Below are 11,970 nucleotides of genomic sequence, written 5' to 3'. Positions count from 1 at the left end.
CATGTCAGTGTATGGCAAAAACCACTACAATATTGTAAAGTAATTAGCCTCCAATTAAAATAAATCAATTAATTTAAAAGATGATGGCGATAAAAAGAAAGTAAAAAGAATGCCTGTAGTTCTTATAACTTACAATCAAATCTGGAAGTGGGGCTGTAGAGAAAAACACCAAAATACAAGTGCAGAACACTCACATCAGCACTGTCACTACCGGGCCGAGAAGCGTCTCCGCTGCCACAGTCAAGTCTGCCTAGCCCATCACCAGGATCTGCTTCTCCTTCACCCACTGCTAGCCCGTCAGCTAGCGGCTTGGAGGATGTAACTACAGCTCCATCCTAAAACAGATTAGGCACACATACATTAAAAACAAACAACAACAAAAAAACTCTTTCGTTATTGACCGCATAAAGAAACAGAGTCACACTGCAACCTCAATGGAGACTGTAAAAAGTTGGCCAGTTTGATGTGATCAAGAATCACTAAAAGTTCTAAAAGTCAAAGGCATAAATAACTATTAATGCTGTGGTTCTAAAATGGCATGACCTTGAAGACAGGGAAAGTGATATTTCAATAAAGATAATAAATATTCAAACTTCCAAATAAAAGCAAAAAGATAAAATAGTTTAACTTATGTAATTAATATTCCCTACCTGTTAATAAAGATTATGACACTATAACTTGTGGTTAATTGCCTTCCAACACTTTACAACTTCAATAAATTGCCAATTCTGGGACGCAATGCTATACTGCAAACTATTATAAGCTTTTAAATTAGGAACCACAGTTTTACTCTTGGAACCGAGTAAGATTGCTGTCTTTGCTCAGTAGTAACAACAACATAAAACATTACTTATGTCAATTACTACTAAGGCAGAATACTCAAAACTTCATATAGCTAATGGAACTAAAAGAAAAAAAAAGAAATGTGTAATGAAAAGTACACTGAACCCGGAAGTCAAGAGGCCTTAAAAATGTGTGATCTTGTATGAGTCATTTAACCAAGGTTTCTCAACCATGGCATGATTTTTTTTAACTTTAAAACGAGCAGATTAGGATAGATGATTGCTGTGTGAAGCTACAGACATAACTCATGAAGAATAACAAATAAGCAGCTTTTACTCATTGCTCCATATACCAAATCTAAACATTACATAATATAAATCTGGTTGGCATACAATGCTGAGCTATTCTTCTAATGAGACTATCATCCTCATAACTTACACCTATATAGCTAATCTATTTTTAAATTTAAAATATAGTCATTAAGAACATGAATGTGTTTTAAATTCGTCAGACTGAGTTTAAATTCCAGTTCCATGTTCCATTTAGCTACATGACCACAGACAAGTTATTTAACTTATCCAAGTTTTCTTTAAGTGTTTATGTAAAATGCGGGGAAACAACAGTAATATCTAATCTCAGAGGGTTGTTTTGCAGATTAAGTATGAAAAATTATATATCCCTACTTAAAATATAATTGCCGGTCTGTTTTCAAATGGCAGAATAAACCTCAAAATGGAAATACATGTATTTAAATACATTTCAGTAATTTGTCGTATCAAAGCAAAAACACTCAATTCATTCTAAAATTACTGTGGAACAAAGAAGCATGATATCATGACCAAACAATGAGAGGCCTACATTTCTTTTTTTCGCATTTTTTTTAATTGACCATTATTTCTGTAACATCCTACACAGGACATCCTGTTGGCCTATACTAGAAAAAATAACTTTTAAAAGGGCTAACTGTAATACCGTCTGACACATTCCCAGAAGAAAATTCTCCGGCAAAATGGCGCGCAGCACTTTTAACAGTGATGTTACCTGAGCAGAGCCTGTGGCTTTGGATAACTGCTCTTGCAGCTGAGGAATGTGTTTCTTGGCCTCTTGGATCTCTTTTAGCAATCTCTGAGCAGGTGTTCGGTTGTAGTCTTCCTGCAATAGCTGAAAAGTTATAAAAATATTTCAAGAATTAACTACTTATGTCAAGAAAATATCTGAAAAGTCCATTCTTAATCAATAAAATAGCTGATGGCACTGATTATCAATAGTGTCTGATTATGATAAGTACCAACTCAACTATGCCCACTCATGTTTTTACTGGCCTGTAAATAGCCCCATTTCTAACTTAGTACCTGAAGCCGTTCCTGTTCTTTCTGTAACATTTTTCTCAGAATTTCTACTTTCTGGTTATGAACCACATTGTTTTCTTCCTAGAAAAAGAAAAAACAAACAAACAAAAAAAACCAAGAACCAACACAAGGAAAGTGAAGCTAAAATATGTATTGAAAATGAGTCATACGATGTTACATTTCAGCTCCAATTTTCAATACCTATCAGGATTTTCTTTATTTCCGGTGGTTATGACACCAAGCTTTTAGATATGACACTGAAGATAAAAGGTTATAGGGAAATTTCAACCTTTCTATTTCACTTTTGATAAAAAACACTAAAATGTTAATATCACATTCAAAAAACACTAAATGTTAATATCAGTTGGAGAAATGAAGTTGACTTAAATATAAGAATAGTATCTTATACTTTGCCCTCCCTTGGATCTTTACTATCAAATCCCTTGCATGGCTCAAATTCCCAGTATTTCCTACCTGAAATATTAAGACCGCTCCCTAATACATCTCCTGCCATTTCTCCCAGTTTTATAACCCTATGATATTTTATCAAATTAGTCTTCCTAAAATCTTGCTATAATCACATCAGTCAAAAAATATGTAATATATCCTTAATGATCCAGTTACATGTAAATTAGCTTCATTGTTGAGACTCTTCAAAATACATAGTCTTACTTTTCCAAGCTCATCTCCTACCGTATAAATCTTTAACAAGCACCAGCCAAACAAAAATCCTGGCTATTTCTCCCCAATACTTGATGCTTTCTTGGCTCTTTACCTTTGTTTATCCTACTCTCTCTACCCGGGTTGCCTTCCTCCCCCTGACCTCCACTGCCACCACTTGAATGTTAACTGTTCTTCAAAGCTCATTTCAAATAACAGCTTTCCATAAACTCCTTCCTTATCGCAACTGGATGTGCTTTCTCCCTTCTTTGAAACCTCACAGAATTTAATATTTTCCTTCTAATAATGTCAACATCCTGCCTTTGTAGTATAATTACCTGCATACCCTTTATTCAATCTCAAACAACAAAGGTTTATTAAGTATCTAGCACTATATGCCAAGCAATATTGCAGACTCTGGGGAAACATAATGAACAAAAAACCCCTTTCCTCTTAGAATATATATTCTAAGAAGACAAAGGACCTTGACCACAGATATCTTAATTAAATTTTTGTGGGAGGTACACTGTTTTGTAGATGTAAGTGTTAAATACTTGAATTAAATCTGCCATCCCAATATTGTGCAATCATTCCAATCATTATATAATTTTTTATCAGCAGCAAATTATTTTCTAGAATCTTACACTTTGAAACTCTTAACATAAAGCAAAGGCATCATTCATTATATAACGACATTTACAGAGACATTTTCCCACGCTTACCCCCATGAGCACAGGACTAGTAATTCTCTCCATATTCCCAGATGCACCAGGTGAATGGGGGGATGTCATGATGGGAGACATATGTCCAGTGACTGATGGCTCTACTTCAGAATCAGCAAGTGGAATCTGGGGCGACCCAGGGGGGCGTCCCTGAACAGTGAGAGCTACATAGGAACCAGCTTCCAGGAGAGAGATGGCAGAAAGGGGAGGAAAGGGAAAATAACATTGTCAAAAAAATTTTACAGCATTTTACTACTTAATCTTTGATAGTTCTAAAATATCTAGTTATGTGAGAAAGTTTCATCATCTGCTGGCTAATCATTTCTCCACAGAAGAAGAATCCAATCTGTTATTTCTCTTTTATGACTCCCCTACAGATCTAAAAGAACAATGCGATTTTCAGATAACAAATTATTACTCATAAGATTGGATATTACTTAAAAGCAAGTAAGATTTATGACACCAATAATTTTTTTAAATTTAGATATGAATGAGTTGTTATCAACCATCTACTAATGGCTATGCTCAATTTCTCAAATGGAAATTTAAAAAATCACCATATTAAGATGATACTAATTAAGCAAGGCTTAACTAACTCTGTAATGATGCAATTTTAAATTAACTTTAAAAAATCAGTGTGACAAAAAAAAAAAACCCACAAAAAAAAAGAGGAAAAAAAAAAAAAGCCACAACAGAAAAGTACTAAGTTTTAATTTTAAAAATTTGGAGGAAAAGACAAATTGAGTATTTTACAGGGGAAAAAACTATAGAAAGCAAAGTTACCCATAACCAGAGACTCAACAACATATATTCATTATTTATCTAGAATAAAAAAACACTTTCCAAATAAATAACTTTTCTAGATAACTGATCTTTAATGACAGAACCTTTCTCTTATACTTTAAATTGTATTTCATAGTGTTTCTTTCCACTTACTCTTTCATGAAACTCAATGGCAACTATTTCAGTGTTTCAAGTTCCAAAAAAAAATTTTTTTTTACACTTAGTCATTAATGCTGTGATACTGGGGAGACTTTAAGTATATACACTTTTAAAGTTTTTCAATCAAAAACACTTTGTGACTGTCACAAAGTCATCTGATGTATCTTGTTGACTTATCCATGTTTGTCTTTCAAAGCTTCCTGGTTCTTCCCTTTCCTTCTTTGGATATTTTTAAACTGGTTTGATTTGAAATCACTTTTATCATGTCTAGAATCTGCACTGAAGAGCAGGACATGAGGGAACTCTACTACAAGTATAGTACACAGGGTTTAGGCATTTCAAATTTATATCTGTTTTCAATACTTAAGACTGTTTTATGCTTATTTTGAGTTTTCAGCTAGGCTCTTGTTATTGGATAAGTAATCTACTGCTATAGTCCAAGGATTTAAGTAAAACTGATATTGGAACACAGTTACCAGGCATATATTTATTATCATAAACCAGATTTATATAGTACATAAAAATTTACCATGTTGTAAATTTATATGTATATATGTATTTATTTAGTACATAAATATGTACTAAATAATACTATATACAAATATGCACTAAATAAACATATATTTATTTAGTGCATATTTGTATTGTCCATAAAAAAGTCACAGTCTCATTAACTAAGTAATCAAATTTATTCAGGTATGAGGTCTTCTAATTCTGATCTTCCCATTTCTTTTTAAAATGTACTGAAGTTAAACACTAAGAACAAAGTGACAGATTTAGAGCACTAGTACTCTGATGAAAAGGTAAAGGAATTCATGTGTTACTTTATCTAAGCAATAATAAGGCCAAGAAAGATTCCAGTGTATTAAATTTATTTTAAAGATGTCCACTTACCAAAAAGAAGTAATATTAAATAAAGAAGTAGTGTTTCTGCTTGGCCACAAACACCTGTCTCTTAACTGTAGCCTACTATCCTGTGGAATAGTCTGATAGAGCAGATTATAAATTCTTAACCCTGGGGATTTCCAAGAGAACATCACTCCCCTGGATTATTTAATCATTTGCTTATCTGAGAGAATATGATTATGTTACTTCAAGTTCCATTTCAGTTCATCGAACCATTGTGTCTGATTTTCTAACCTATTCTCTTTCAGGTCAACTCATCCATTTCTTTCAAATGTTTTCAATATAACCAAGAATGACAAGGACATTATAATCAGCCATATATATGAAGTGGACTAAAGATGAAGTGAAAAACAGTGAAAGTGTTAGTCACTCTTTGTGACCCCATGGACTGTGGCCCGCCAGTCTCCTCTGTCCACAGCAATTCTCCCGGCAAGAAGACTAGAGTGGGTAGCTATTTCCAACTGAGGGACCAAACCTGCATCTCCTGTATTGCAGGTGGATTCTTTTCTGTCTGAGCCACCAGGGACTAAAGATAGTTATTAGTAAGTTAAGAATTTTCACCTCAGACTTTAACATAGGGGTCAGTAAACTCCAGCCAAGGGACTAAATTCAACCCACAGATTATTCTGGCAAATAAAGTTTTACTGAAACACAGCCATGTCCATTCACTGATGGATTCTCTATGCCTACTTTTACACTATAATGAGAGTCAAGTGGCAAACTATCTGACCCACAAAGCCTAAAAAAATTACTATCTGGCCTGTTGCAGAAAATGTTTGCTGATCTTTGCTTTAAGGGTTTCAGAAAACAAAACTGAGAATAACATTCACTTACATTTGATTAGCTTCACCACTTCCAAATGGTTTGAATGAGTCACCAGAGTTCCATTCACCTATAAAAAAATGAAAACAGTGTGTGTCAGATACATTCTAATTGAGACAATGGATAAACTGACTTTAGGAATTGTTATACACAATACAACCAATTATAGTAAACAGGCCTACATAAAAACGTGTATATATCTGGTTCGATATTCACTTTTACCACTATTCTACAAGGTATATGTGTGTGCATGCAAGCAAAGTCACTTCAGTCATATCTGACTGTGTGACCCTATGGACTGCAGCCCGCCAGACTACTCTGTCCACGAGATCAAGGCAACAAGACTGGAGTGGGTTGCCATGTCCTCCTCCAGGGGATCTTCCCGACCCAGGGATCAAACCCCTGTCTCTTATGTCTCCTGCACTGGCAGGCAGTATCTTTACCACTAGCACCACCAGGGAAGTCCTCTATAACGTATACTCAGCAACAAAATGAACTTGAGCACCAAAAAAGGCCTTGCTTTAAAGGACATTATAACTTATTCACCATGAAAAATGATAAATATACTATGCAACAGATACACAAATCCTTCACAGTGAAGAACGCTTGCAAATAGAAAAGCTCTTTATGCTTTTAATTGCAAATTCATTGGTTTTCCAAAAGCATAATACATTTTTCAAAAGATGAATAACCAATATTCTACAATAATATTCAATTTACCTTTTGTTTTCTGATCATGACCTAATCTTTACAGAGAAAATTAAATTTTCAGGCAGGCTAAAGGTAGGAAGTGTTCTCCACAATTTCCACTAAGCCAGAGAAATTAAAGTAAAAATATCAAACATGGATCTAATATTAACATTATTTTTTCTGAGGCAAGTAATACTAATTTTTACAAGTTCAAATTTATCAGTATATAAAATCGAAGCAAAAGTACACTTGTCATGCCCACCAGAGACGATCACTATTAAGCATGATGCTTAATCTTTGAGATGCTATTCTAATATCAGACAAGCATACACACACATTATAACTGTCTTTTTCTGCAAATAAAAAAAATACTGTTTTATTGTATTATGGATGCCTTTCAATATAGGTACAAATAGACCTAATCTACTCTTTTTAAGAGCTAGAGATGTAATGCAATTTACTTCTCTGCTGCTGCTAAGTCGCTTCAGTCGTGTCCGACTGTGCAACCCCATAGATGGCAGCCCACCAGGCTCCTCCGTCCCTGGGGCTCTCCAGGCAAGAATACTGGAGTGGGTTGCCATCTTCTTCTTCAATTTATTTCTCTAGCCCTCAGCTTATGCATATTTAGATTGCTTACAAGTTTTCAACGTGATAAAGCTTAAGTAAATTTTCCTATATACATATCACCTCACATTTGAACACCATTTCCTTAGATAAGTTCCTAAAGCAAGACTGTGGTCAAAGTTTATATACTTTCTAAAAATATGTAACTTTTGATATCTATTCACATATTTCCATCCAAATAGGTTTTACCTAATTTATATTCACAAGTTTGTAAGAGTAGATTCCCAAACTGTATCAAATGTGTATTAGCTGTCTTTAAAATTCCTAACAAGCAAATATATTTTTACCTATCATTTAATTTCTACTTCTTTGCTATCAATGAGATTAGACATATCCTCATTGATATATTATTTATTTCAATTACGCTGGGGAACTGTCTGATAAATTCTTTGCCCATCTTTCTATTAGACTATTCTTTTGTTAGTAATTTAAAAGTGTTCTTTATAGTATATTATATTCTATAATATATTTCAAATATTTATTTCCAGATAGTTCTTTGTAAATATGTTATGTCTTTTCCTGTACAGTAATTTGATTTTAAGTAATCACATTAGTCAGTTGCCTAATAATTAGTGACTAATCGGGAGGCCTGGCTTGCTGCGATTCATGGGCTCACAAACAGTCGGACACGACTGAGCGACTGAACTGAACTGAACTGAACTGAATCCATACTTACTCTACTGATCAAAACTCAAGGCCTGTTTCTGGACCCTCTATTGTGTTCCACAGATAGATCCATATTTATACTATAGTCACTTGCTTTGAATTAATCTATACCATCTCACCTCCCACTTACCTCTTCCCATAATACCTTTGCAAAATTTGTTTAGAAGAAATAATCATTTGGAAGTCTGACAAGGAATGGCACACCTCCCAAATTTATTAATACATTATGATGAGAATTTCTTGCTAAGAGATTAACTTGGAGAACTAAGGTCTTTACAACAGTGAGCTACTCTCCTGCCCAAGAACACACATGACTCTATTTATTCAAAACTTGTATTATGCTTTTCAGTAAAGGGTAACATTAATATTAAGATAAATGAAATAAATTTTTATAGTCAATAAATCCATCACCCTATAATGTGCAGCTTTTAATAAAAATTCAAGCTAAAAAGTTAAAATATGGCTAATATATGCTGCCTTATATTTCTACCATAAATTTCCTAACAGTCTTTTCCTTACCTTGATGATTCGATCACCTGTCTGTACTCCAGCCCGCATGGCTGCTCCATCTGTAACAGAAATTAATTCTTAAAATGTAATTCATTTACATTCACTGACAATCTTCTCAAAAGAGAAGCATGTAACAAAACAGTGAAAAACATGGATTGTAAAGTCAGACAGACAAGGTCCAACTCCTGCTTCTGCCACTCACTAGCTGGGTGACCATGGTCAGATTTTACGTTTGTTTTTTTTTTTCACTCTAAGACTCAATATCCCCTGTAAAATGGAGATTAAAAAGTACCAAAGTACCTCCCTCAAATTACAGCAACTAAAATAAAGTATTCAATATATGGTAATATTGCAATAGTATAAGATATTATAGTCATTTGAGGGGAAAAGACAGATATTTTTGAGCCTACGACCATTTCTTTAATCTGTCACTACCTAAATATCTCTGGTGCCATGAAGAAAAAAAAATTACAAAAACTTCTATAAGTGATGATGCTTAAAGTATCATGACTAAAGGGTCATGTGATTTTTCTAAAACATACAAGAACTTTTTTCTTTCCATAAAATACAAAAGGAAATCAACTGGGATAAATTCATGCCTATAACTAACACTAAAGACAAATCTAGTACAGTAAGGCCATATGACCTATAATTATGCAATTATTTTATTCTAAGCAATAGACATTATTTAAGCTTTTCTATTCTTACTCTGTTTGCTCCCAGTGACAAGACTGTTTTTTTTTAAAAATGCCTTGCCTTCTTTGACAGACTGTACGAACACTGGATTGTCTCCACTGACCGTCAGCCCAAATCCATTGTCATCCTTCTGGATGATCACACAACGCTGAACAAGACCTGCACGAGAACCACAGGATAAAGAGAGAAGGGAAGAGAAAACAGAGGGGAAAAAAAGTCAATAATCATATTCTTAGTAATGAACTGCATTCTACCTGGAGAAACACAAGGCAGCACATGAAACCCATATAAAAATAAAGAGCACTAACCCCGTAAGCAAAACACACACAAGAATATCACACAGTCATATATATTGGTTTCTCAAAGGAAAGGTAGGATTGCTCCAGGATTAAAAATAGCTAAGGCGAACTGGAAAAGGTAAAGTATTAGAGAGGAGACAGACGGAAGCCCATTCAAGTCTATGCAATTTATTTGTAATATAAAATTCTACCCCCACTTCATTGTGTTTTTAAGTGCTCTAAATGGTGTTTAAACCCAAGACAATCAAACATTCTGGGACATTACGCTAGCAGCAGCCCATGGTACACTCTAGAGAAGTTCAGTATTACTCTCAAAAAAACATATTCAGAAAAGCAGACTATTAAAAAGAAAGGAATGCTTAGAGAGCACCTGTGGCTCTTCTGAAAAGTCTAACGGAAAGAAACACTTTGGCTTACAGAAATAATAAAAAGAAAAGACAGTAGAAAAGATAAAAGAACTTGTGAACTTAACCAGCTCTTTTATTTCTTTCATATACTTACCTGATTGCTACAGAGAAATTTGTTTTCCTTCCAGTTAAACAGCAAACAAAAATTGTCAAGGTAAGGTGAGAGAAAGAAGACCACAACCAAAGGAACAGGGATAAAACAGAACCCTGATTAGTGCCCAGGGCTGTTTTTATCATAGAGCAAGATCGGGAGATCCTGAACTCTGTGTTAGTCAAAGGTTTAATATATACTTCCAGCTTTACTGACTCTAAATGCTTCACCAAAAATGAATATGTAAAAACAATATATAAAAATAACACAAGTATAATGATGATTAGCAAATAAAAACTACTTCAAAATTAAGGTTTTTATACAGAGGTATGATCTTTTAAATAACTTTGGTGTACAAAACAAAGGAAGTGCTAAAGACTGCACGTTAATGAATATACATGCATATTTCTTGCTATAAATGAAATGACACAAGTTATGAGCTTCCCTAGTGGCTCACACGGTAAAGAAACTGCTTGCAATGAGGGAGACCTGGGTTAGATCTCTGGGTTGGGAAGATCCCTTGGAGGACGGCATGGTAACCCATTCCAGTATTCTTGCCTGGAAAATCCCATTGGACAGAGAAGCCTGGCAGGCTACAGTCCATGGGATTGCAGAGTCGGACACAACTGAGTGACTAAGCACAGCACACATGAGCCTGCTACAGATGACAAACTAGAATAACTGGATCCCTAAATGGAAAAGAGGAATCTTAAACCTTAATTTATTAACTGACAACAAACCATGAACCTTAAGATAAAAGCTAAAACTTTTCATAAGAACACACAGGAACAAATCTTCAAGACCTTAAGATAGGCAGAGATCTTTCAGGATGCAAAATGCACCAATCATAAAGAAAAACCCAGCAAACTGGATTCAAAATTTTAAATAATTGCTTTCCTAAAGACAGTAATAAGAAAATGAAAAAGCAAGCCACAGACTGGGAGAAAACATTTGTAATACAAACACTGATAAAGCACTTGTATCCAGATTCTTATTTTAAAAACAACTTTACAATCCAGTAATGGAAGACATATTTTAAAGAGACAAAAGATTTGAAGAAACATGTCACACACAAAGATGCATCAGTGGCCAATAAGCACATGCAAAGGTACGGTACTCACATCTGCTGTCTTCATGAAAATGCAAGTTAAAACACAATGAGATACCACTATATATTAACCAATGGCTAAAAATGAAAAGACAGGTAATACCAAGCACCAGAAAGGGTGCGGAACAACTGGAACTCTTATACAATGCTGGTGGGAATGTTAGATGGTGGGAATTTCTTAAAAAGGTAAGCATATAATTACACATGCCCCAACATCTTCACTCCTATGAGGAATGAAAACTCATGTCCACATAAAGACTGGTAAAAAAAAAAATGTTCTCAGCAAGTTTCCTCATTAAGAGTGAAAAACTAGAAACAACTCAGTTCCGTTGCTCAGTCACGTCCGACTCTTTGCGACCCCATGAACCGCAGCACCCCAGGCCTCCCTATCCATCTCCAACTCACAGTCTACCCAAACCCATGTCCATTGAGTCGGTGATGCCATCCAACCATCTCATCCTCTGTCGTCCCCTTCTCCTCCTGCCCTCAATCTTTCCCAGCATCAGGGTCTTTTCAAACGAGTCAGCTCTTCACATCAGGTGGCCAAAGTATTGGAGTTTCAGTTTCAACATCAGTCCTTCTAATGAACACCCAGGACTGATCTCCTTTAGGATGGACTGGTTGGATCTCCTTGCAGTCCAAGGGACTCTCAAGAGTCTTCTCCAACACCACAGTTCAAAAGCATCAATTCTTCG

General features: G+C 34.9%; 1 protein-coding gene across 3 annotated transcripts in view; it reads right to left on the bottom strand.

Annotated features, from left to right (window-relative positions):
- The window catches only part of ARHGEF12 (Rho guanine nucleotide exchange factor (GEF) 12), a 171,112-nt gene that overhangs the window by 53,912 nt on the left and 105,230 nt on the right, over positions 1-11,970 (bottom strand). For all 3 annotated transcript variants that reach the window (XM_010830485.1, XM_010830483.1, XM_010830484.1), the window contains 7 exons: positions 9,431-9,529; positions 8,684-8,733; positions 6,197-6,254; positions 3,515-3,693; positions 2,136-2,213; positions 1,825-1,944; positions 195-335 (listed from right to left, as the gene is read on the bottom strand). In XM_010830485.1, coding sequence (XP_010828787.1) covers positions 195-335; positions 1,825-1,944; positions 2,136-2,213; positions 3,515-3,693; positions 6,197-6,254; positions 8,684-8,722 — 615 coding nt within the window. In that variant the 5' untranslated portion in view covers positions 8,723-8,733; positions 9,431-9,529. The remainder of the gene's footprint in view (positions 1-194; positions 336-1,824; positions 1,945-2,135; positions 2,214-3,514; positions 3,694-6,196; positions 6,255-8,683; positions 8,734-9,430; positions 9,530-11,970) is intronic.

Source organism: Bison bison, unplaced genomic scaffold (assembly GCF_000754665.1).
Source record: "Bison bison bison isolate TAMUID 2011002044 unplaced genomic scaffold, Bison_UMD1.0 scf7180017864518, whole genome shotgun sequence".
NCBI lineage: Eukaryota > Metazoa > Chordata > Mammalia > Artiodactyla > Bovidae > Bison > Bison bison.
This window is presented reverse-complemented; position numbering and strand designations above follow the sequence as displayed.